This window comes from Alexandromys fortis, unplaced genomic scaffold, assembly GCF_014885135.2.
Source record: "Alexandromys fortis isolate MF-2015 unplaced genomic scaffold, M_Fortis_MF-2015_v1.1 scaffold_12, whole genome shotgun sequence".
Lineage (NCBI taxonomy): Eukaryota > Metazoa > Chordata > Mammalia > Rodentia > Cricetidae > Alexandromys > Alexandromys fortis.
Window position 1 is genome coordinate 16,127,921 of NW_026067937.1, and position 25,829 is coordinate 16,153,749.

At 47.4% G+C, this 25,829-nt stretch overlaps 2 protein-coding genes across 4 annotated transcripts in view; both read left to right on the forward strand.

Moving 5' to 3' along the window:
* The first annotated feature begins 423 nt into the window (after positions 1-423).
* Positions 424-11,000, forward strand: LOC126504542 (zinc finger protein 431-like). The gene is made up of 3 exons (XM_050146904.1): positions 424-569; positions 731-934; positions 10,825-11,000. Exons 1-3 carry the CDS (start codon positions 473-475, stop codon positions 10,998-11,000), a joined length of 477 nt encoding a protein of 158 aa, XP_050002861.1. The 5' UTR covers positions 424-472.
* Positions 11,001-13,418: 2,418 nt separating this feature from the next.
* The window catches only part of Prdm11 (PR/SET domain 11), an 87,240-nt gene continuing 74,829 nt past the window's right edge, over positions 13,419-25,829 (forward strand). Inside the window, exon 1 of one of the 3 annotated variants that reach the window (XM_050146999.1) lies at positions 13,419-13,888. In XM_050146999.1, coding sequence (XP_050002956.1) covers positions 13,700-13,888 — 189 coding nt within the window. In that variant the 5' untranslated portion in view covers positions 13,419-13,699. The remainder of the gene's footprint in view (positions 13,889-25,829) is intronic. The other 2 variants (XM_050147002.1, XM_050147003.1) reach the window with 2 other exon arrangements.

A 25,829-nucleotide genomic window follows, 5' to 3' on the forward strand; every position in this document is an offset into this window, starting at 1 on the left:
AATGTGAATGTTGAATTTTAGAATTGTTGAAAATTCTTCACACAATCTATTACTTTATATAAAATATATTTAATTATTTGTCTAGCTAATTACCAAAAGTATTTTTAACTATTCCACATTGATTGTTTGCATATTGTGCTATATTATACACTTTCTTATCTTGAAATTATTTTTTAAAAAAGCTTTTGGAAGAGGAGTTGGCGCCATAGGTTTTGTGTGCTCTGCCGGTGCTGCGGCAGGGAGCTGAGCAGAAATCATGGGCGAATTTCAGCACCAGGGCACGGCAGAGATCCAGTTGAGGGTTGATTGTGTGAAGATGTGAGGATGACGACTGGCTGCCTTTTGAGACGACATGATGTTGAAGTATGGGAAATATTAGAAGACAGTGAGCTATGATAATGTGCATGTAGACTTCACTCTGGAAGAGTGGGCTTTGCTGGGTCCTTCCCAGAAGAATCTATACAAAGATGTGATGCTGGAGACCTACAGGAACCTCACTGCTGGAGGCTACAAATGGGAAGACAAATATACTGAAGAACACTGTCAAAGCTCTAGAAGACATGGAAGACATGGAAGAAATCAAAGAGAAACTATCTGAAAATACTCAAGGTGTTAAAACTTTTCCATATCACAGTCATCTTCAAATAATAAAAGAATACATGCTGGAGAGAAACCCTATGAATGTAATCAGTGTGGTAAAGCCATGCATATTACAGTCATCACCAAAGACATAAAAGAACACATACTGGAGAGAAACCTTTTGAATGTAATCAATGTGGTAAAGCCTCTGCCCATCAGAATAATCTACAAAAACATAAAGGAACACATACTGGAGAGAAAACTTTTGAATGTAACCAGTGTGGAAAAGCCTTGACATGTCACAGTCGTCTCAAAATACATAAAAGTATTCATTCTGGAGAGAACCCTCATGAATGTAAGCAGCGTGGTAAAGCCTTTACATGTCATAGTCATCTTCTAATACATCAAAGAAAACATACCGGGAGAAACCCTATGAATGTCCTGTGTGGTAAAGCAATTGCATGTGATAGTAGTCTCAAAATACACAAACACATTCTGGAGAAAAACCCTATGAATGCCATCAGTGTGATAAAGTCTTCTCACAACAAGATTATCTCCAAAATGATAAAAGAACACATACTGGAGAGAAACCCTACGGTTGTAACGAATGTAGTAAATCTTTAGCATATCACACTAGTCTCAAAGCACATGAGAGAACTCATGCTGGAGAGAAACCTTACAAATGTAATCAGTGTGAGAAAACCTCTGCATATTACAGTTATCACCAAAGACATAAAAGAACTCATACTGAAGAAAAACTTTGAGTGTAATTAATGTGGTAAAATCTTTCCATGTCATACTCATCTTCAACAACTTAAAAGGACACATTGTGGAGAGAAACCAACAAATGTAGTCAATGTGATAAAGCCTTTTAACAACACAGTCATCTTCAACCTCATAAAAGAACACACTGGAGAGAAACCTACAAATGTAGTCAATGTGATAAAACCTTTTCACAACACGCTCGTCTTCAGTCTCATTAAAGAACACACACTGGAGAGAAGCCCTACGGATGCAGGCGATGTGGTGAAGCCCTTACCCAGCACAGTCGTGTTCACATGCTTGGAAGAACTCGTACTGGCTGGAAACTGTATGAATACAATCACTGTGACAAAGAATAAAGAACTCATATTCACACTGGAGAGGAACCTTATGCACGTAAGCAGTGTGGTAAAGCCTTTGCATGTATCAGTAGTCTTCAAAAATAATAAGAAAAAAATCAAACTGCAGAGAAACCCTATAAATTTAGTCAGTGTTGCAGAGTTGTGCAATTCATGATAGCCTTTATACAAGAGTGAACTTTTCCTTTTAAAGCCCGTACATATTACATAAATCTTTGGGGATTGGAAGAATGCATACTAAAGCATATTGGCTGTAAAGGATTTGGTAAGACCTTTAGCCACATAGATACATTCCATCACATAAGGTTGTTTTTTTTTCTGGAGAAAAAACCTGGAAAGTATCAGCAATTTGTTCAAATTTTGTGATTTTTTTAAAATTTTGTTTGTACATTTTTGCACACTTAATAGACAGTCTATGAATTTAAATTATAAAGCAATTCTTTTAGATTTCATACTTCTTTTTGATCACAGGAAACAAGAAATCCATGAACGAAACTTTTTGGACATGTACTAGTGCATTTTCTGTTGTGGTAATGAAACAATGTCTCAGTCAGCTTACACAAGGGTTTAATTTCTCCCTTGGTCCAGAGAGATACAGGTTCACCATGAAAGTGACTTGGCACCAACTGTCAGACATAGAAGGTAAAGCAAGAAGCTACACCCTTACAGCCTCAGCCTGCACCTTGAAGTAGAGAGTAGACACTGGAAAGGGTGTATGGATGGAAACTCAGGCCCATACCTAGTGACATATTTCTTCAGCAGGATAGCATTTTCTCAATGTTCCCAAATGGTAACACCAACTGAGAAGGACTGATTTCTCTGACTTCAAGCCTACATGATAGCTTTTTTTTATATTTATTTATTTATTATGAATACAATATTCTGTCTGCGTGTATGCCTGCAGGCCAGAAGAGGGCACCAGATCTCATTGCTGATGGTTGTGAGCCACCATGTGGTTGCTGGGAATTGAACTCAGGACCTTTGGAAGAGCAGGCAGTGCTCGTAACCACTGAGCCATCTCTCCAGCCCTAGCTTTTTTTTTTCATGATGAAGAAAAATTCTGCAAGCCTTTAACTATCTCAGTTCCTGTGTTACAGGAAGACTGCTTACAATAGAAAAACATTCATGAGAGGAAATTTGTGTAAAGATTTATTTAAATTTTAATAATGCAATATCAGTGTGTCTTGGTGTGGGTATGTCCATGTGCATTCTGTTTCCTAAGAAGGTTGGATCTTTATCTTTTAGCATGAATTACAAGAAGATATCAGAATTCTGATTTTGGTCCTTGGAATGAACTTGTATTAATTGCTCAGCCATGCCTCTAGTCCTTTAAGTATCTTGATTTCAGGAACTAGGAAGTACTCATACAAGATGAAAACCCTATTTGTGTAAATGATGTTGTAAAGAACTTAGATATCACAGTTTCTACAGGTTAAGAAAATAAACCTTATTTCATCTATTTTCATCATAGCCCTGAAAAAAAGCAAATTACATATCTTGTTGACTCAAGATTGATGATGGAGATCCCTGGTAACATATCAGCAGGTCAGACAGTCAGCAATCAACTGTGTATGTTACAATATAGCTCAACATGCTTTAAAGCTTTTCACAAAACAAAAAATTTAAACTGGATGTCAATAACAATAAGAAATCTAGAAAAGCCCACAGATAGCTGGAGATTAAACAGTGCAGCAGTCAAAGAAGCAATCAGAGAGACAATTATAAAATCTTTGAGGCTGAGTGATGAGGTCAGTACAACATTTAAAATATGAGAGAAGCCACTAAAAGTCAGCTCGGGACCTTCAGCCTTGGATTGTGAGGAAAGACACTGACCTGTTCCCCCTGTGAGGAGGTAGCCCTGACACACTGTTACAGATGGTGGTCTAATTTAGGATCTTTTGGCAGTAAAATGCTGCCAAAGTGAAGGACTTCAGTGGAAATCACACTTTGAGTCTGGAACTTTGCCTGGTGTGGAGATTTGAAAGAAAATGGCCCCTAAAGGAAGCGGCACTGTTAGGAGGTGTGGCCTTGTTGGAGTAGGTGTGGTTTTGTTGGAGGAAGTGTGTCACTGTGGAGGTGGACTTTGAGGTCTCATATATGCTCAAGATACCACCCAATGTCTCAGCTCACTTCCTGTTGCCTTTGGATCAGGATGTAAGAACTTTCAGCTCAAGCGCCATGTCTGCCCACAGGCTGACTTGCTTCCTGCCATGATGATAATGGACTGAAAGCCACCCCAATTAAATGTTTTCCTTTCTAAGAGTTGCTGTGGTCATGGTATCTCTTCACAGCAACAGAAACCCTAACTAAGAAACCTGGCTAACAGCATTAGAGGTAGAGCATTCAGCAATGAGTCATAGCTCCAGATGGTCCCATGCTCGTGAGGGTGGACTTTTCTGCCGAAAGTTTTGGGTATAGATAACCAATAGCTTATAGGACATGCTCTACCTCTTTCCTACAAAACAGACTTTGTGGTAGACAAACTTGACCAACTGGAGACTAATGTCCTTTAAGCATGTATAAAGGAGGCTGAGCTAATTCCTGGTGTCCAGTAGAGCAAGTTTATTAGATAGATGATAGATAGACAGACAGACAGATAGACTCACTGTATAGTCCAGGTCGTTCTTGAGCTTATATAGTTCAGGCTGTCCTCAAACTCTCAGTCCTCCTGCCTCTACCTTCTGTGTACTGAGATTACAAGTGAGTATCTACACCCATGTCAGTCCCATAAATATATTTGTCTTATTTATTTTGGTATGTGTGTGTGTGAACTTGTTCATGTGTATGTGCACATGCGTGTTGAGGCCAGAGGCTGGCAACAGGTACTTTCCTCAATCTTTCTCTACACTTATTTTTTTTTTGAGACAGGGTTTCTCACAGAGCCTGGTGCTTACCAGTTTCGCTAGACTGGCTGAACTTCAGGGATCCATCTATGTCTGCATGTCCCATGCCAGAGCAGGGCTTGGATTACAGACATGAGGAACAGTGCCTGGCTTGTACGGGGTGGACGCTGAGAATCTGAACTCAGCACTTTACCAAATAAGCTGTCTTCCCAGACCCCTCAAATGTTATCTATTTCAAAATTAGTTTTTGAGATCAAGGCCTTGCTTGTAGCCAAATCTAGCTCTAAACCAGTGATGCTCTAGCCCCAGGCTCCCAAGTGCTGGGATTACAGACATGTGCCACCACACACAGTGATCTACTACAGTTTCCGTTTATGAAGGGTTTATTTTACATAATCCCACAAGACGTCCAGATGCCCCTGCCCAGGGCACCACACTCCATGGATTCTTGATTCTAGGAAGGAAATATAAGATGTGAATCCACAGGAGGTTGTAGTTAAAAGAAAAAGAAATCTCACAAATTAGTCAGATACTAGGAACCAACTCAAAGAAACAGAAATGCTTAAAGCTGGAGTGATGCAGCAATAAAGTCAATGAGGTCTCTTGGTTTAAAATGAGAGCAAAGTGACATCCTTGGATCTACATGGATACAATTGGTGATGTGATAAGTTAGGAGAGAGAGGGAGGGAGGGAGGGAGGGATGGAGGGATGGAGGGAGGGGTGTGGAGGGCACAACCTGATACCTTGCCAAATGCACTTTGGGAAATGAGCCCTGGGGTTAGCAAGTACTGGCTACTGGTGACTGACACTCTTTTCTCCTTATGCCATGACATGATTAATCAGTTTCGTCCACCTGGCCTCTGTCCACCACCATACGCAACAACTACAGAAGGGGCAGCTCCTTGTTGTCCCCTGGTACGTATATCAAACAGACTAGACTGACAACCAGCACAGGCCGTCCTAGCCCAGCAGCTAAGGAGCATTCCAAAGGCCTGGAATTCTGCAGGCTGTGCTTCCTCAGTGAAGGGGAATAAAGTGGTAAAGCTGTATGAACGGTCGCAGTGAGCTCTCCAGAATGTTTGCAAAGGAACCAGCATGTTGCAAAGTAGTCTGTGGGTGCGAGAAGACGTCCTGCCATAGTGACAGGAAAATGTTTTGAGTGAGAAGATAATGAGAACCATGAGATGCATATAAGGGCAAAATGACAATGGAAAATTAGAGTCATTAAAAGAACAAATCATCAATATGCAGATTGTCTAGCTGACTGTGAGGTCCTGGTGATTGACACAAGCCTCTCATATACCAGGACTCAGCTAAGACCTTTATGCTTGCAATCTAGTTCAGTCTGTAACAACTTCAGTTAAATGAACACATTCATTGAAAATATAACTTGACACATGAAAGGAAGTTAAAATGTGGCAGTGTGGTGTGCATTGGAAAATAGAACCTGCATTTTAAAGTAAAATCTTCTTGCACAGAGAGGTCCATGGCCAGCTAGCTGTGCTGGGAGTTTTCAGCGCTAATCTTGCATAAATTCTTTCAGAAAGTAGAGAAAGAGGAAACAGCTCTGAACCCATTTTGCAAGGCCAGCTACCCCTTATGACAAAATATGACTCTTTATTATTATATTTTAGAGAAAAGGAAAATTACAGTTCCATATCTCTCATAAATATAAATACAAAAATCATAGGTAAAATAATTTCAAATCAAATATGAAAAAGAGGATAACATGTTATGACCAAATGTGACTGATTAAAAATATCTGTGTATGTGTGTTTGCTTGCTTATCTGCGTGTACACCTGTACTTGTGGGTATCCAAGGCCAGAAAAGGTCATCAATTACAAGTGACTGCGACCTGCCCAATGTGGCTGCTGAGAACTAATCCAGGTCCTCTACAAGCACAGCTAACATCTGAGCCATATTTACAGTCCTATCAAATTTTGTTTAGATTATTTTAACAATCTTTTGATGCAATTCACTACATTAACATAACAGGGGAGAAACATACATAACAAACTCATGAGACACAGAAACATCACGAGCCAAAAATTCAACATTTATTCATTCACCAGCACACAGGAACAAAAGAAACTTCCCCCATCTACTCACAGATGTCTAGAGAAGCCTTTGGAGAACATATTTTAAAGTTTGAATAGCAAATGCTCTCTCCCTGGAGTTAAGGGAATACAAAGCTACTATCAGTACTTCTGTTCAGCATTGTACTGAGAATTGCAGCCAGTGAAACAGAGATTTTAAAAAAGCATACGGTTCAAAAGAAAAGCATAAAACCACTACCAGGTCACACATGGCATGATGGTGCATACAGGAACTCCAAAATGATCTAAAACCACTTAGAATTAAAAAGCAAACTCTAAGGTGTTGTTTAAACAAGGTGACTTCCAAATCAATTATATTTCTATAATCAAGCAAAACAAATGGGAAGGACTTTCATTTGTAATTGAATTGTTAAAATTAAATGCTTAAGAATAAATGGTAATATGTACACACCGGATACTATGAATATTACTAAGTAAAAATTATATGTTTATCAATTGGAAGACTTGGTTTCTCGTGAACAAATCGAAGAGCTAATTCTAGAACATGTGCAGAAATGCAGAGATGTCAAATTGCCACACCCACTAGACAGTCATGCTGTTTCAAGCTACAGTGATGAAGGGCAGGCAGCTTTGGTTAGGAGAGTGATGAGTGGTGTCTTAGTTGGGCTTCCTTCCTTCCTTCCTTCCTTCCTTCCTTCCTTCCTTCCTTCTTTCCTTCCTTTCTCCCCTCCTTCCCTTCTTTCCTCCCACCCTCCTCTCCCTTTCTACCTCCCCCTTCCTTTCTTTCTTCTTTTCTCTTTCTTTCTTTCTTTCTTTCTTTCTTTCTTTCTTTCTTTCTTCCTTCCTTCCTTCCTTCCTTCCTTCCTTCCTTCCTTCCTTCCTTCCTTCCTTCCTTTCTTTCTTTCTTTCTTTCTTTCTTTCTTTCTCTTTCTGCGTTTTTGAGGCAGGGTTTCTCTGAGTAGCCCTGAGTAGTACAAAACTCCCTTTTGTAGTCCAGGATGACCTCAAATTCACATAGATCTACCTGCTTCTGTCTCCTGCATGCTGGGAATAAAGGTGTGCATCACCACACCCAGTTTAGAGTTTCTGCTGCTGTGATAAAACACCATGGCCAAAAGAAACCAGGGGAGAAAAGAATTTATTCCATCTTATACAGTGCCCCAACCCAGGGAAGTCAGGGTAGGAACTCAAGGCAGGAACTTGGAGGCAGGAACTGAAGCAGAGCCTGTGAAAGAACACTGTTGGTTTGCTCTACAGGGCTTGTTCAGCCTGCTTTCTTACACCATTCAGGACCACCAGGGCAGGGGTGGCACCACCCACAGAGAGCTGATTTCTCTACAGTAGACACCAATCAAGAAAACATGCTGTAAACTTGCCAACAGGCAAGTTATATGGAGGCATTTTCTCAATGTAAAATCCCTCCTCCCAAATGACTCTAGCTTGTGACAAGTTGACATAAAACCAGCCAGCACAGAGTAGGGTAGAATCCAAAAGACTCACACACATAGTTGATTGATACAACGGGAGGGGCACATCTACATAGTGGGTTGGTGCAATGGGAGGGGCGTGGCAGGCACCTGCATGGAGGTCAGAGGACCATCAGTCTGATTCTCCTGTCTCTGTTTTCCTTCTGGACACTGGAGTGCTGGGGTTACAGGTGCATGCCATCACCTTAGCCTTGGGGGCAGCGACTGTGGGCTCCAATAATCAAAAAGTGTTTTTACACACTAAGTCCTCTCCGTGGTCCTTTGACTTATTTTTTACAAAAAAAATTAGTGTGGAAACGATACCCTTTAAATATGTTCTAATACTCAGTTTTGATGGGATAGCTAATACCAATTATTCTAGAAAGCTGTTTAGAACTTAAAAATGAAGCTAACAAGGTATCTAGGCTACAATATGAGAAAGTCAATACGCATATATCTCTTGAAAACCATGTGTCAAATGCTCATAGTGTCTGTTTGGAGGTGGAGATAGGCACAGCTCCAATGTTTACAAGTGGTAAATGGATCACTGTGTGTTCATACAACGGAATATCATACAGCAATGAAAGAAACATGTCTGCTATTCTCAGAATGATGGCTGAATCACACACATGGCAATGAGCAGAGGGAGCAAATGTAGAAGTTTATGGATGTATGGTTTCTTATAGGAAATTCAAGATGGGCTGGAGAAGAGGCTCCTCCTGGGGTCCTGGCCCGGTGAAGTGCAAGTCCAGAGCCTGGAACTGCTCTGTTCCTAGTTCAGCGATGACCACATCGATGTGTTTAGACTCTGAGAATTAGACATTATTTTCTAGTGAGCATAGTCTAAACTCCTGATAAGAACGACTGGAGGGGAGGCTTCCTTTTGGCTGGCAGTTTGAGGGCGTGCAGCCCATGGTGGAGGGAGTACTGGAGGTCAGGCGCCAGCTCCTCCTGTGGCTGTGGAAATGTGAGGCCTCTTATCACATCTCAGCAGATCGGGAAGCTGGAGGAGTGCTCTGCCCAGCCGGCATCTTCCTTTCCCTCTTCTTATGCAGTCCAGTACCCATCCCACTGGACAGTGTCACCCACATTCACTAGGCCTGGCTGGAAACCCAAAGGTGTGTCTCAGCATCGCCTAAAGTATTTCTTAATCGAATCAAGGTCGCAGAGTTTACCATTCCGTCACCACAAATGGCATGCTCACAGAGCGAGCTGGTGACAGCAACTTGCACGCTCAGACTCTGCTGACATCACCATAGATCAATGAGAAGTTCTCGAGAGAAACGTAAAGAAAAAGGCACAGATTATTTCCCCAGTAATTTCATTCCTAGGAAATTCTCCCTCAAAGCAAATAATGATGTTATCGTGCCAGTATTTATAATGGCAAAAATGGCAGCCTCCAAACACGTCACAACACGCTGTGCAGAGCGCAGCCATTTGAAATCTTAGAGATAAAAGGTGCTCTTAAAGAGACTTGTAAAGACGTCCACAGTGTGTTGTGAAACGAACGGGCACGCGCAAAATGACCCAGGCCACGCTGGCCTGCAACCTTAGAATGCTTTTATGGCAAATCACGAGAAGTGGAATAAAGGTGGCACTGATGCCCAGGGCAGCTCCTCTCCAAGCACAGGGGCCTAGGAGAAGGAGGGGCAGTCCCCATGCACTCGTTGTGGGAGCCTCTCTGTGGGGCCCGAGTGAGAGAAAGCGAGAGACTCCAGACTTTTAAAGCATGGGAATTGTAAAAAGCTACGGGGACTTTGAACGTTGGACTGGATGCATTTTGAATTATTACAATACCATGAGATGTTGAGAACAAGGTGTAGAAAGTCATGGCTTAAAAGTGATGTGTTTGGGTATCAAGTTGACAAGGAGCTGTGATGTGTTAATTGTCAATTTGACAGAATCCAGACTCACCTGGAAGTGGGCTTCGGGCATGCTTGTGGACTATCATCTTGCTGTATTAGTTGGTGTGGGGAGACCCCTCTAGATTACTGGTGAGGTCATTCCTTGACAAGGAATCCTGGACTGTATAAAACCATGAAAGCAAGCTGAGCTCTAGTGTGTTCATGCCCCTCTTCCTCTGACTGTGGATTGAAGGTGGTCCACCACCTCGAGCTCCTGTTGCTCTGACCTCCAGCCTCAGTGAATTAGACCTTAAATCTCGAGCTAAAATAAGCCCTTTCTCCTGTAAGTCACTTCTTTCAGAACTCACAGGCGCCGTGGCAGCTAGGTGAGCTTGTGCAAACACACATCACAGACTCAGTGGTTTCTCATGTTCTTCAAGCAAATCTAAGTGGAAAAGTTGGGTTTGGATCCTGCTGCTACCTTCATTATCTTCGCTGCTTCCCCCCTAGTGCAGTCTGTCCTACCTCAGTGTCTTTGCAGAGGTTGTGTCCCCTGCAGAGGACCCTGCCATTTTGCTCTTGGCGAGACTGCCTCTTCTACCTAGCACAACCTGCTAAAAGCAGTGCTTCCTCAAAGACACTCTCCAGTACCCTGGTCCTCCCACCCCACCCTAGTCTCCTACCTGAACCCTGTTGCCTCTCCTGGCACATGACCTGAATCCAGTGAGGACAGTGGCTCCTCCAGAGGGACAGGGCTGCCTCCTGCCATTTCTCAGTGGGATGGACCATTAGGGGACACCTGTGTTGTTGGGGGGGGGGTGTTGTACTCCTAGGGAGTTGACAGGAGAGGGGTTAGCTGTTTCAGTAAGTACAAAATAGCACTGATGACCTGACCCTGACTGTTTGATCTTAGCCTTTGTCGGCAGCTGTGTGAGCAATCCCTTGGTCTTAAGCCAGCCCCTTCAGAGAGAGGTCCCTCAGCTGTTGGGCAAGCGGGAAGATCAGAATGGAGCCACGCCTGGCCTGGCTGAGAACAGGCCCCTGGGATCCAGGCCACTTCGGCAGCTCCTCCAATGTGGGCTCATTTGAATGATTTATTTCTTTCAAAGGGAGACAGAGAAAACAAGGCTGAGCCAGTAGGATTAGAAGTGGGAAGCAGGAACGAGAAGGAAGCAACTGCCAATGCGGTTGGGAATGAGGACGGAATTTGGCTCTGAGCTTCCTGGCAGCCCATGTGAAAAGGGAAGCCCGATCAGTTACAGAGTTCCTCTCATTAGCAAGGAAGACGCTTGCGTGTTCCTCCTGAGAGATGTAATTTGTTCCAGTTTTAGTTTTTCCAGGCAATAAATCCTGAATGAAATTTCTCCCTCGAGGTTGTTGACGATATGGCTAATTGATGGGATAAATAATATGCTTGTCTTACCCTAAGTGTGGAAATGACTCTCTAGAGACCTGGGAGCCACCTACCACATAGTTCACTGGGTATGGATATTGTTTGGGAATCCTTACTTATTTGTTATTATTATTAGTGGTTTTTATTTATTGAATTCGTATAGCATTTTCAGGTAGGGTCTCTCCCTGTAGCCCTCGTTGTCCTGGACAGGCATCCTTATTATTAACGGATCTCACATTGACTTTCCCTCTGATGAGCTAAAATCTACTCATAAATCACATCTTGACATCTTCATGGGGACATTTTTGCAAGGAGAGGGGAGGCAAGAACCTGGCTTCCTCTCACAAGACACTGGCGAACTCTTTGTGTGCAACAGTTACAAAATAGAAGAAAACAAAGGAAATCCTTGGTCACATTGTGGGAAAGAGTGACTAAGGAGAAGTGGAGAAGACACTATTCAATGGAGGGAGGACATTTCAAGTCCCGCTTGGCTCCCCCTGCCTCTAACTAGCTTTATGATTTCAGGCAGGTTGGACCTCTCTGAGCATGTTTCCCTGATGCCTCAGATGACTGAGAAGGCAAAGGGCTGCCCTGTGCCCTATTCATTTCAGCTCCTGTCCCTGAGGGAAACCCCCCCCCCCCCATCTCCAGCGAGCACTCTCGCACTGCATTTCTGCGATTCAGGCCCAGTTTACCCACAGAGGGAAGCTTGAGGCAAGGGGCTGGTCTTACATTGACCATTTGTCTGTAGGGGGTCCTATAAACCCTGTCCAACGGTTCTGATCAGAGAAAACCAGTCTCCAAAGATTGTTGAGTCTCTAAAGGGCCTTCTGGTGTGTGGCCACACCCTTTCTTTCCCTCTGTCTCTGTCTAAGCATCTTCATCCCATCTACTCTGCACCAGGCACTCACTAGTCAAACCCAGAGCACAAGGACATCTCAGGGTCATCACTTTGCCCTCCAGGCATGCCGTCCTGTGGGTTCCTGGCCCCGCCTTTGATGTTGTTTCATGTATGGGTTCTTCCCCACACAAGAGACAAGTGGCTAATTCCTCCACCATGTGTTAGTTGGGGCATGAACATTAGGTAGGATTACAGACCTCTGGCTGGGCTGGAGCCTCACTGGAAAACACTGTTCCTGGTCCCAATTATTACCTGCAATACTCAGAGCTTCAGAAAGCTACACTTGTTGACTGTCAAACAGCATAGCAGCTAGATACTTCTGTAGTATTATAGCCGGTTCTGGACTCTTTATATACACCCTCAGGGCTCACACTAGAGCTGGCAGCTGGACCTTACAGCTTTGCAAGATGAGGAAAGAGTCAAAGCTGTAGACACTCAAGGTCATAATGCAATTGACAGATGAGGGATTCCAAGCATCTGTGCTATCAAGGTCAAGAGAAATAAACGGTCACGTTCCCTCCTCTGCTGGTCCCCATCAGGTGTCCAGGAACTCACCACAGGAGTAGGCGTCCATTGGACACCCCTCTGGGATTGCCCTGGTAAAAGCTTCTTGGGACTGTCTGGACCTTCAGGACAACCTGACACTGGGCAGGTCTTCTAAGCCCTTTTACTGAGGTAGAATCCTTTTTGACAAAGTCCAGCCTGAGGTGAACCCTCTTATATGCCTCCCACCCCACTCAGCCTTCCCTTGTGGTGGGGGCAGTACAAAAAAGGGACTGCTTGGAGTACGGCTGTCCTGGTTCCCCATCTTCTTCAAAAGATCCCAGCCTCACTACATCCCTTCAATATTTCTTCTTGTTGAGCCCCATTTCACAGACGGAGAAAATGAGGCACCGGGCAAAGAAGGGCTTCTTAAAAATCTTTTCCAAACCAGCTAGGAAGCAGCCACTCCCAGTTTTCTATTCTGTCTCGGTACTGTACTTTGATCTGAGCAGCAAGCGAGGTTCACCCTTTACGTATGCAGCCCCACATACTTTTTTCCTCATGCCCCAGGGCCCTTCTTGGTGTTCAGTGGGACACACATCACCCAACTTCGGTTGGTACTTCCAAACTGCCGAGCACCCAAAGGGTTAAAGGGGCCGGGAAGGGGACCCAGTAAGGGTTAAAATTATAAACGCATCTATCACCCTCTGACTATTTATTGGGTTCCAGACCGACAGCATCGAAGCTGGGCAGAGCCAGTGGGCACCCTCGGATGGACTTGCGCAAACGCCACAACTTTCCAGCACGACCCCCCGAAAGTATCCCGGGCGCAAAGTTGGCGCAGCCCGCTCCTCCTCCGCAGCGTCGCCCTCCCCGTGGGGCGCGCGGCGGGGACGCGCGAGCTCCCGCGCGGGGCCGGCTCGGGGGACGCGGGGCTCGGCGAGGCCCGGCTCCGGCCCCCTGAATTGGGGGGTCCGCGTCTGCCCCAAACGCCGCTTTCTTCCGTTTTCCATGTCATTTCCTGTACTAATAAGATGGTGGTCAAAGCAGGGGAGGAGAGCAGCAGCGAGTCGCCGCCGTGCTGCTGCCGGCGCTGAAACTTTGCCCGGCCGGGGACCCCGCGCGCGGCCGCCCTGTCCCGCCGCGCCCCGCCGCCCCGGCCCCGGCCCGGCCCGCCGCCCCGCGTGGGAGCCCGCGAAGGTGAGTGGGCCCGGTGGCCACCGTGGCCATGAACGCGAACATGGCTTCGGAAGGCTCTGGGCGGCTCGCCAACCAGCGTGGGGACCGCGGCGACGCGCGCGCGGGGACACTGGGCAGCGGGGCGCGTGCGGACGGCGGGGCACGGGCCGTAGCACCGGCAGCGGGGCGGGCCCCGAGGTGGCCCGGGCCCGCAGGTTGCCGCGGCCGCCCGCCGCGGGCCTCGGGCGGCCCAGCCTCCGCCTCCTTCCTCCGCGCACTCGCCCGCCTTGTTCCACTGTAGCCTTTTCCTCGGCTCCGCCGCGCGCTGACGGACGCGGCCGCCGGCCAATGGGAGCGGCCTCTCCGGCCCGGTGTTCGGAAAGAGAACGCGTAGACACGGGGCAGGGCGGGGCGAGGGCGGGATGAGGCCGCTGGCCTAGTTGCAGGGACCGGGTAGCCAGGGCTCCCGGACTGGGCTGGGGGCTTAGGGAGCGCGTTCTTCTCTGCCACCCGCTGCGGGCCTGGGGCGGCAGGGGAAGGGCGTGGCTTCCATCTATTTTAAGTCTTGGTTGCGGCGTCGACTCTTCGGGAAATCGTTCCTGAGTGTCGTCTCCACCGCCACCTCCCCATTCTCGGTCCCCAAGGTACTACGTGATGCAAAAACTGCAGAAACTTGGTGGCCAATGACCTTCCTCCGTCAAGGCCAATGTGCCCTAGGCAAGTCGCTGCAGGGACTACGGAGCAGCCTTGGGCGAGGACGGGGGAAAAAGTTGCTGGTGTCTTGAGCACACCAGAGAAGGAGCTCAGACCCTTAGGATGAGTGGCGACCTCGAGGAGGAAAGCCTCCTATTTTGTTTTATTTTCTGGCCATGGCTTCTTGGAGGATAGCTGTGGTCTGTAGTTTAGAGTGATCTAGAAAGAAGCACACCCAGTCCTTTGTGCTTAGGGACCGCGAGTGATGAAGGAAGATTGCCCTTCATCTTGGGGACGCTATAAACTTTGGGAGTTTTATCCACCCTGAAGCAGACTAATTTCCCACGAAGTGTGATGCCCGTGGCACCCCAGCTTGCCTTGCCCACTTGTCCCCTATAGAGGAAGGCTGGGACGTTTCTGGGTCTTGGTTTGGTAGTCCACGGTGTATGGGATGTATGGGTCAGAAGCCCCAGCTTGTTTGCCTCATCCCTGGGGAGTGGGAAGCTTCTGGGCACATATCCCAGGCCCCTTGTTTTCTTTAGTTTCATGGGAAGGGCATCTTCAGGATCCTTGCCACAGGGCATTGGACTCTGCAGGGGGACTCCCTACAGTGGGCTCGGTGCAGCCCTTCTAGGAGTCAGCCAGAAGAGCACTGAGATAGGAGCAGTCAAGTGATTGACCCAGGGTATGGTCCATGGTTTCAGAAGCGAGAGCTCTGACCTGGGCAATGCTCCGTGAACCATCTTGGGTATCACAATTGCTTGCCAGACTCCAGCCTGTTCCACCCAGCCCCTAAGTGGCGGTGCCCCCAAGGAGCAGCTGTTCTTAGGGGTCTCTTCTGAGTGTCCCTTCTCAGAGATGAGTTTCGTTTTTTCGTCCCAGGAACCCTTAGTCTGTCACCACAGTCATCACCCCCCCCCCCCCCCCCCCCCCCCCCCCCCCCCCCCCCCCGCCTGGGTTGCTGGAGTTTTCCAGTCCACATGTTTCTCAGATTGGTTCTCCGAGTTGGTCTGTCTGGTGAGCGTCTACCATCTGGCTAACTCTTCACTTAGATTCAACACCGGCTCAATCAGCAAATGTAAAAGAGGATCAGGCCTGTTTATTAAGTTGCCCCGAGGTCTCTCCCTTGAGGGTCTTAACGTATTCATAACTTTGCTCCACTGCTGATATCACTCAAGGGTGCAGAATGTCACAGGTCCTTATGGGAAACACGCTAGTGTCTGCTTCCCTTAGCCAGTTCACCCATCTCCAGGCCCGGGAAGCTCTCTTCAGTCAATCCATCCCGGCTTCCTCTCCCCACAACCCACAACACTTATAGAGCCCAAGAGAATGCACCTGCTCTTGCCCAGCCCCCACTGCAGTCAGGAGTGGTACAGTTAGGGCCACCACAGGCTCCTGCGCCCCCTTGAGTCTGCCCAGTACATTTCTGGTGAGGGACCAAATTGTCACTAGACCTAGATGTCTGCCTTCCTCAGCCTCATCTGCCCTCTCTGTGTCCAGCCCACTCTGCCCTGGTCAACCCCTCTTAGAATCCTCACCTAGAATTTATGAGTGAGTGAAAGATAATGAGGGGCAGCATGGTGTGGAAGGGTGGTCTTTATTGGTCTCCCAAAGGTATTCCCAGCGAATCCAGGCAACCACAAGGTGGAGTTCAGGTCCTTTTATTCTAGGATGAGGCCGTGTGACTAGCTGGTGAGTTTGGAGCCACAGAGATGGGTTACTTGAGGCTTAAAGCATTTAACTGTCAATGGGAGGCTCTCCTAGCATCTCGTCCTTGGTGGTGAGGCATCTAGGAGCAGGATGGGAGCTGCTTCTGGTTCGTGTCCTAAGCAGTGTTCTTTGATGGTCCATAACCATGCAGCACAAGTGAGATAGACCTGAGACCTGGGCCTGTGGTCTCACATCATCACCAGACACAGGTCCTGTTTAGGGTAGATGGCTTGTGTCTGAGAGCAGCTAGATGCATGCCTTCTGTGAGTCCTTGCCCCTGAGTGGGAACCGCCATGGGCAGAGGCAGAGAGTACAGGCAGTATGCTCCAGGGACCTGAATCCCAGCTGGAAGGTTTCAGACACAGCCTTGAGTAACTTGCAGAGGGTGAGTGTGAAGCTCGTGACCTCTGCAGATGCCTGGGCCCAGCAGAAAACTATGTTGGGCAGGCAGTTCCAGGAGCGTAAGGGATAAGATTGGAGACCCCCAGGGTATGTAAGGGGATTTTCAGTAAAGAGCTGACAGGTGGGGAGGATGGCTGACAGCAGCTAGTGCTTCCCGAGGGCTGCACTCCATCGGACACAATGTCTGAGGCAAGGGCATTCATTTGGCTGTTTTGGCAAGTTGTTTTTTTTTTTAATATTTATTTATTTATTTGTTATGTATACAATATTCTGTCTGTGTGTATGTCTCCAGGCCAGAAGAGGGCACCAGACCTCATTACAGATGGTTGTTACCCACCATGTTGTTGCTGGGAATTGAACTCAGGACCTTTGGAAGAGCAGGCAATGCTCTTAACCACTGAGCCATCTCTCCAGCCCCCATTTGGCTGTTTTGGAATCTGAAGGTCCAAACAGTATGATTCCAGCTCTAGGAAGGGTCCCCTTGACAGTGTCTCACTATGGTGGATGGCACCGTAGAAGGTCACATGGTAAGACAGGAAGTCTGGAAGGACTGTCTTCAGAGACCTCATCAGGCTTTCACAAAGAACTGCTAGTTCCTTTCAGAACGGGACCCTTAGTGACCCAGGGACCTCCATGTGGGCCCCGGGTCCTCAAGTACTACCACCTCTGCACTGTCTCAGGGCCTTCACATGAACCACTAGGCACACACTCAAGAGCGAGCCACTCCATACTGCATCCTGTTGTAGGGAGTGCGGGGGCCGTTTGTTCCACCCTGCCCAGCTAGCTTACACCCGAAATAATAACACAGAGACTGTATTCATTTAAACACTGCCTGGCCCATTATCTCTAGCCTCTTAATGGCTAACTCTCACATCTTGATTTAACCCATTTCTAATAATCTGTATCGCCACTTGACTGGGGCTTACCGGCATGAGTCTAACCAGCGTCCGTCTCGGGCAGGAGAACCATGGCGTATGCCACTCTGCCTTTCTTCCCAGAATTCTGTTCTGTCTTCCCCGCCTGAGTTTCGCCCTATCAATTAGGCCAACACAGTTTCTTTAATAACCAATGAAAACAACACAAATACAGAAGGGCCTCCTAGACACCCACAGGTGTTCCCAGATTGGTGTACTGAGACTCTGAGAGCGGGGGTGAGGGGTGCAGAGCTAACGCATGATCAGAATTGAAAAGCGGCAGTCTGATGTCACCTCCTGCGAGCAGCCTCTTGGAGCCAAGGCAGAGGGTCCTGGGACCTCCTTGAGTAGGAATGGCAGGGTGTCGAGGGAGAGCACAACAGGAGAGGCGTGGATGTGGGGAAGGGGCCGGGCCAGCCTCTGAGAGGCAGGAGTGACTTGGTGGCTGGTGAGTGTGTGGTGCTCTGTCAAAGTGTCATGTGGGGTCATATGACCCCCTGGGTTTGAGCAGAGGAGTGCCTGGCCTGGGAGTACCTGGGAGTACCTGGGAGTGGGGCTTGAGGACTTGCTCTGAGGCTAGCTGGTAATCTCCACCTCTGACTGGCAGGTAAGCTCGCAGGACACCTCATTGTGCCTTTGAGGAAACTGAGGCTCAGAGGCTAGAAGTGACTTACGGAAAGTCATGTGCGTTAGAGTGGCCAGACTCCAAACCTCACCTTCTCCTGTGCCCCTGGGTCTTGCTCCTGATATATTCGTAGTAAGCAGTTTCAATACTTGGAGCAGGCTACAGGGGTGGGAGTGAGGCTCTGGATATGATTTGACTCAACCCTGAGCTGAGTTGGTGTGGACATCACAGAATAAGAAAATGTGCAGCCACTCCTACAGTGCCAGAGCTCACAGACTGTTGTCACCTGTTTTCCCAGACTTTTCTGTAAGGAAAGAATGAGGGTCAAGAAAAGGTCCCACTGCCAGTGTCCCTGGTGATGGAGTACCTGGCTTAGGATACAAGAGAGGCAGGAAAATGGCCAAGCAGACCCTCGGTTCCTGCAGAAGAAGTCTTGTTGTGAGGGAGCTTGTCATGGGGACGCATTCAGTAGACCCAATATTATCATGGCCTGAGGTAGGATGTGACTCTGGAGGGTGGAGGACTGTTGATAGGACCTAGCTCAAACCTCACAGCCCTACTACGGTCAGGGTGGCTTACTCTGTGTGTGCCCAAGTCTATCTATGTGCCTGTAAAGCCCCTCTGCAGGCCAGCTGGATTCCAGACTAGCCAGGGGACTTGGCATTTGCTGAAGACTCAGTCTCCAAGTGAGTGGCTGTGGTGAGGAGAGAGAAGCCCCTTGCCTTGGGAAGAGAAGAGGAAGGGCGCCCAAGAGACCCGTGGCTTAGCAGCTGGAACAAGACTTACCCCCAAAGGTGTAGTACAAAATCCCAAGAAATGTTGAGCTTCCTGTGAGCTCTAAGCCCCGGTATCAGCCATGCGTGCAGGAGGCACATGTGTGTGCACAGTTCTGTGAACCTCAGCCATCCCATGATGCTGATGTTTTGGAATCCAGTTTGTAAGGTGAAATGTAGGTCCAGGGTCGCACAGCTGGTAAAGGCTGAGCCAAGATTACTTGCTCTGTGTTACTGCTGGTTGTGGCCTGACCTGCAGGATCTTTGCCCTAGGTGACTGGTGGCTTCCTCACCCCTCCCTTTGGCTGCCGGATAGTTCAGTGAAAACATAGGACACAAAGAACCATGACCCAGGTCAGTCTGGGAAATGGGGGCTCTTGGCACAAGTGCAGCTGTATTACGGGGTGTCCAGACCTTGCCACCGAATGTTTTGCCATCAGGTATTTGAGCATATAATTCCCTTCTGGAATCTGGAAATACAAATGCTACTGGATCTCCTTGGAACGCTAGGCAAGCAGCAGCCTGGCCAGTGGTGTTCAGTGTGTGCTGGGTGGACCTCTGGCCTAGGTGAGCAGCTGTGAGTTACTGTTCTGCTAGAAGAACTAATACCAGTACTCCTCAAATTGTTCCACACAATAGGAACAGAAGAAACATTACCAAACTCTTTTTATGAGACTAAAATTACTCTGATACTCAAACCACATAAAGACATTACTAAGAAAGAGAATTACAGACCAATCTCATTCATGATGCAAAAATACTCAATAAAATACTGGCAAATCGAATCCAAGAACAAACACATCAGAACCATCATCCACCATGATCAAGTTGGCTTCATCCCAGAGATGCAGAGATGGTTCAACATACGAAAATCTGTCAATGTAATCCACCATATAAACAAACTGAAAAATAAAAACCATATGATCATCTCATTATATGCCAAAAAAGCTTTTGACAAAATACAACATCCCTTCACGATAAAGTTCTAGGAGAGAGCAGGGGTACAAGGAACATACCTAAGCATAATAAAGACATTAAAATATATAGCAAGCCAACAGCCAACATCAAACTAAATGGAGAGAAACTCAAAGCGATCCTACTGAAATCAGGAATAAGACAAGGTTGTCCACTCTCTCCATATCTATTCAATATAGTTTTTGAGGTCCTAGCTAGAGCAATAAGACAACAAAAGGAGATCAAGGGGATACAAATCAGAAAAGAAGTCAAACTCACTATTTGCTGACTATATGATAGTTTATATAAGCAACCCTAAAAATTCTACCAAGGAACTTCTACAACTTATAAACCCTTTCATTAATGTAGCAGGATACCAGATTAACTTATAAAAAATCAGTAGCCCTCCTGTACACAGATGATAAATCAACTGAGAAAGAAATCAGAGAAACATCACCCTTCATAATAGCCACAAATAGCATAAAATATCTCGGGGTAACTCTAACCAAACAAGTGAAAGACTTGTATGACAAGAACTTTAAATCTTTGAAGAAAGACATTGAAGAAGACACCAGAAAGTGGAAAGATCTTCCATGCTCTTGAGTAGGTAGAATTAACATAGTAAAAATGGCAATCTTACCAAAAGCAATCCTCAGATTCATTGCAATGCCCATCAAAATCCCAGCAAAATTCTTCACAGACCTTGAAAGAACAGTACTCAACTTCATATGGAAAAGAAAAAAAAAAAAACCCAGGATAGCCAAAACAATCCTATACAATAAAGGAACTTCTGGAGGCATCACAATTCCTGACTTCAAACACTACTACAGAGCTACAGTACTGAAAACAGCCTGGTATTGGCATAAAAACAAACAGGAGAACCCATGGAACCAAATCAAAGACCTGGACATTAATCCATACACCTTCGAACACCTGATTTTTGAAAAAGAGGCAAAAAATATCAAGTGGACAAAAGAAAGCATATTTAACAAATGGTGCTGGCATAACTGGATATCAACATGTAGAAGAATGAAAATAGATCCATATCTATCACCATGCACAAAACTCAAGTCCAAATGGATCAAAGACCTCAACATAAAGCCAGCCACACTGAACCTCATAGAAGAGAAAGTGGAAAGTACACTTGAACGCATTGGCACAGGAGACCACTTCCTAAATATAACCTCAGTAGCACAGACACTGAGAGAAACAATTAATAAATGGGACCTCCTGAAACTGAAAAGCTTCTGTAGAGCAAAGGACACGGTCAACAAGACAAAATGACAGCCTACAGAATGGGAAAAGATCTTCACTAACCCCACATCAGACAGAGGTCTGATCTCCAAAATATACAAAGAACTCAAGAAATTGGTCATCAAAAGAACAAATAATCTAACAAATAAAATGGAGTACAGACATAAACAGAGAACTCTCAAAAGAGGAATCTAAAATGGCTGAAAGACACTTAAGGAAGTGCTTAACATCCTTAGTCATCGGAGAAATGCAAATCAAAACAACTCTGAGAGTCCATCTTACACCTGTAAGAATGGCCAAGATCAAAAACACTGATGACAACTTATGCTGGAGAGGTTGTGGGGAAAAGGGAACACTCCTGCATTGCTGGTGGGAGTGCAAACTGGTACAGCCCTTCAAATATATGTGTGATGATTTCTCAGATAATTAGGAAACAACCTTCCTCAAGACCCAGCAATACCACTTTTGGGTATATATCCAAAGGATGCTCAATCATGCTACAAGGACATGTGCTCAACTATGTTCATAGCAGCTTTGAGTGAAGGCAGGAAGTTTAAGGATTGGCTTTGGGCAGTGGGGAGGGAAGTGCAGGTTTACTTCCCAGAGGTAGGTAAGCAGCTGGACACCCCCCAGCAGAAGTGTGTCGCGTGGAGGGAAGGGAAGGGCATTTGGACACTGAGAACAATGTGCAAAGGTGAGCAGTGGGAAGGCCTGTGGTCCATTGAGTGGCAAGTGGGCTTGGCATCTGGGAGAAGGAGAAGATGGCTCTGGACTGGAAGGAGTTGCCCGGAAGTACTGAGGCGCTCCTGATGGTTCCTCAGGAGAGGTGAGAGGCAGCCAGCTTTTAGGTTGAGAACTGCCCTGTGGTGGGAGGCTTGGAATGGGGATATGGGCGGTCCTGGTGATTTAAAGGAGGACAAGACCACCCTGGTGCACACTCCTTCTTTCCGCCTGTCAGGGAGGCTGCCCTTGGGTCCAGGGAGTTGCCAGGGACGAGCTATCTGTATTTACTATGAGGCAGTTCTGGCTGGTGAGCCTGCAGGCCCCTGGGGTGAGGCCACAGCCTTCCTAGGCTGTCCTGGTCATGGGCTGACATCTGTGGGGGAAGCTTCATTCTCCCCACCTCTAACACCAGAGCTTCAGGGGTGTGGCCTGGAGAGTAGCCAGTGGGGCGTCCAGATTCTTTGGGTCTGGTGGGACTATATTCAAGGAGGGAAGTTAGGGCTTGTTGTAGAGGCTGGGGTCACCGGGGCTTGTGGCCTGCTTTCTGGAGACCTGGGGCCAGGGGTAAGAAGGGACAGTGGCCTGAAGTTGCCTCCTTTGTGGGTCCTGTAATAGTCAGGTCTGGGGCCTGCATTCCTGCCACACCTGAAAGCTGGGCCAGTCCAAAGGACTGTTGCGTAGTGTTTAGAAGTTCCTCCCTCAGCTCTTCCCAGCCTCTTTCCTGAGTTGAGGGACCCACCTTGTCCTTGGGTTTCTGGGAACAACCCAAGGTGTGCCTGGGCCTGCATGTGTCCACAAGCCCAAGGAGGGGGGGCTGCCCAGGAGGGAGCTGTAGGAGCACCCTTCCCACAAGCACCAGCCTCACCTGTCTTCGTGGGGCCCTGTTAAGGGTGCCCCTGGCTCTCTCTCTCTGTGTTACACTTTCAGACCAGCTGGGTTCTACAGCAGCCGGAGACTGGGCAGCTGCTGTTCAGAGTCTCCGTACTCCTACAGAACAGGGTGGGACAGGGCAGGCCTTCCTCAGTGACCCAGCATGGGCTGCAGGTCAACCAGCCCAGAGTCACTGAGGTGCCTGGGTTTTGACAGTGGTTCCGGTCACACTGGCAGAGTGGCAGCCTGGGTGGGCACTGTTGGGGGTGGGGTGGGGAGAGAGAGCAGGTTCCAGGTCAGTGGCCCTGGCTTCAGGTTTCCTCCTCCTACCCCCCCTCCCCCAAAGCTGGCCATTTCCCTGGTGAATGTCATGCAGGACTGCCTTGCTTCTCAGTGTTCTTATTTCTCAAAGGACACTCCCAGCCTGTTTGGCAGGACACACACACACACACACACACACACACACACACACACACACACACACACTGTAATCCTCTAAGGCTGCACCCAGGAGTCAGGACACAGTCAACTACTTATTTTGTCTCAGGCAGATCAATTAGTGCCTTCCAGTAACAGCCCCCCCCCCCCTTACTTCTCTGTGCTGCTTTAGAGTCCAGGCATTGCCATTTATTTTCTTGGCACCATGGGTGCACCTGGAGTGTGGCTGTGACCGCTTATGTTAATGGAGCCATTGTTTTTCACAAAAAGGCTTCATTAGCTCATCTTACCCACAGGCAGCCATCATTGGCCCAAGCGATGGATGGATTAACTGAGGCTCTCACAGGGTCAATGGTGTTGGTAGGGTTGTGTGTGGTTCATGAAGGCAGAGCTGAGACTCAGGTCTATTCCTCCTGGCTCTTCTCTCCACACTGGAGCTGACTTGCAGTAGTGATGTCATTGGCATTTGATTGATACCTGGCCCCAACTTATGGTTTAGCTGGGGCTGCCAGGTTCAACCTGTTTGGAGTTCGGGTTCACTGGGCAGTCAGGGCTCTTGCCTGGGTACAGTGTCACAGTTGGGTATTTGGTCCCATGAGCACTTGGTATGCATACTTGCTTTCTCCTCTTTCCTTTCTGAGCTTCACCTCCCAGATGCACCCTTTACCCTGAAGCACCGCAGAAGCTGGTCAGGAGCTAGGCAGCTTCTGGGACGGAGGCTGGAGGTCACTGAGGAAGCTGGGTAGTGCAGGCAGAAGGCTGCTCTTGATAGCCAAGCTGTTCACCTCTGACTAAGTCACAAGTGGACCCACATTGCTCAGCCTCCCCCTTCCTAGGATCTAATGTGTACAGCGCTTCTCCCTAATGACCCTATGTGTGGGTAGACACAGGCCGTGGTCTTGGCTCCCATTTTCCTAACCAGGCTCAGCAGAGACTCCGATCCACCGGTGTACATGGGTATTAGAATTTTCTCTGATGCCTCCATCCCTATTGTGGGTGATTGTATCGCTCAAGGGGCCTAGTAACTGTTTTCCAAGGCAGATCTTTATGTCTTTTAAATTTTGTTGTGCTGAGTTTTAATCCTATAAAGAACATAACACATATATTTACTGTGAAAGTGGGATGTTGACAAACAAGACTTTCTTTAGCAGCTACCACATTCCAGGCCCCACAAGGCTAGCGAGTGGCTGCCGGAGCCCTCCACCATTCTTTCTGTACACAGATGCATAGCATACAGCACATAGACAGCGATAGTTGTCTGATTACTGCAGGACTGAGTCCTGGGTTCAGTAATTCTCCTTAACATTCTACCTACAAAACCCGGCTTTTGTGTAGTGTGTGTGCGTGCCAGGTGTGTGCATGTCATGTGTGTGCATGTCATGTGTGTGTGTGTATGTTGCTTGTGCATGCAGAGACGAGAGGTCAGATTCAGATGTCTTCCTCAGTCACGCATCACCTGTGACTGCTACTCTATCTTACCAACCCTGGAGCTCATTGATTGGCTAGATGGCTGGCCAGCAAGCCCCGGGACACCATCTGCACCCCCTCCCAGGTATACATTGGCGCACCTGGCTTTTTTTTCCTAGGAGGGTGTTGCAATAAGAGCGGCGGGGCTGTGTTCCTGCCGCCCCAGCTCCCGGTTGCCCGCACGGCTAGCTTTACCCGAAATAATTACACAGAAACTATATTCTTTTAAACACTGCGTGGCCCATTAGTTCTAGCCTCTTATTGGCTAACTCTTACATATTGATCTAACCCATTTCTAATAATCTGTGTAGTCCACTAGGTGGCTTATCAGGGAAGATCTTAACCTGCGGCTGTGTCGGGTGGGAGAATCATGGCGACTCCTGACTCAGCTTCTTTCTCCCAGCATTCTATTCTGTTTACTCCACCCACATAAGGGTTGGCCTATCAAATGGGCCTAGGCAGTTTCTTTATTAATTAACCAATGAAAGCAACAGATTAGAAAGAAATCACTCCCACATCAGGAGGGGGAGCGGGTTTGAACTTATGTCCTTATGTTTGCAGAGGAGGCACTTTCCTGACTGGGCTTTCTCCCTGTCTACCTCCCACAAAAGCCCCTTTTTGTTGTGTAGCCTAGCCTGGCTTCTAACTTGTTGATCCTCCCGCCTCTGCTCTGAGTACCGCGATTACGAACCTGAGCCATGAACATCAGTTTGATTATGTCTTCACATGCAGAACTATCATCATCACTGTGTATCCAGCCACTCCCCTACGGCTGGACCTCTAAGATAGCTACCATCTTATCCCAGAGCTTTCTTGGGGCGCTTTAGATTTGTTGTTGCTGGGCTATGGAAACCTGTTATGCTTTAAAAATGTATTGACTGATACTTAAATTTTCCCACTGAGACCTTGTGGAGAAACAAGCACCTTCCATGATACCAGCTATCCTTCGCTCTCCTCTTGTGATCTGGGTAGAAATCTGCTTCCCTGGCCCCTGGCAACCCCTCTCCTTCTTCTCCCCTTTTCTGACCCTGTTCAGTGGCACAGTTCTGATGAGCTGGGAGCAGGGTAGAGGGAGAGGTAGTTCAAAAGATCAGCGGCCGCTGGAATCAGAATGCCATCCCTGGGATCCTGACCCAGCT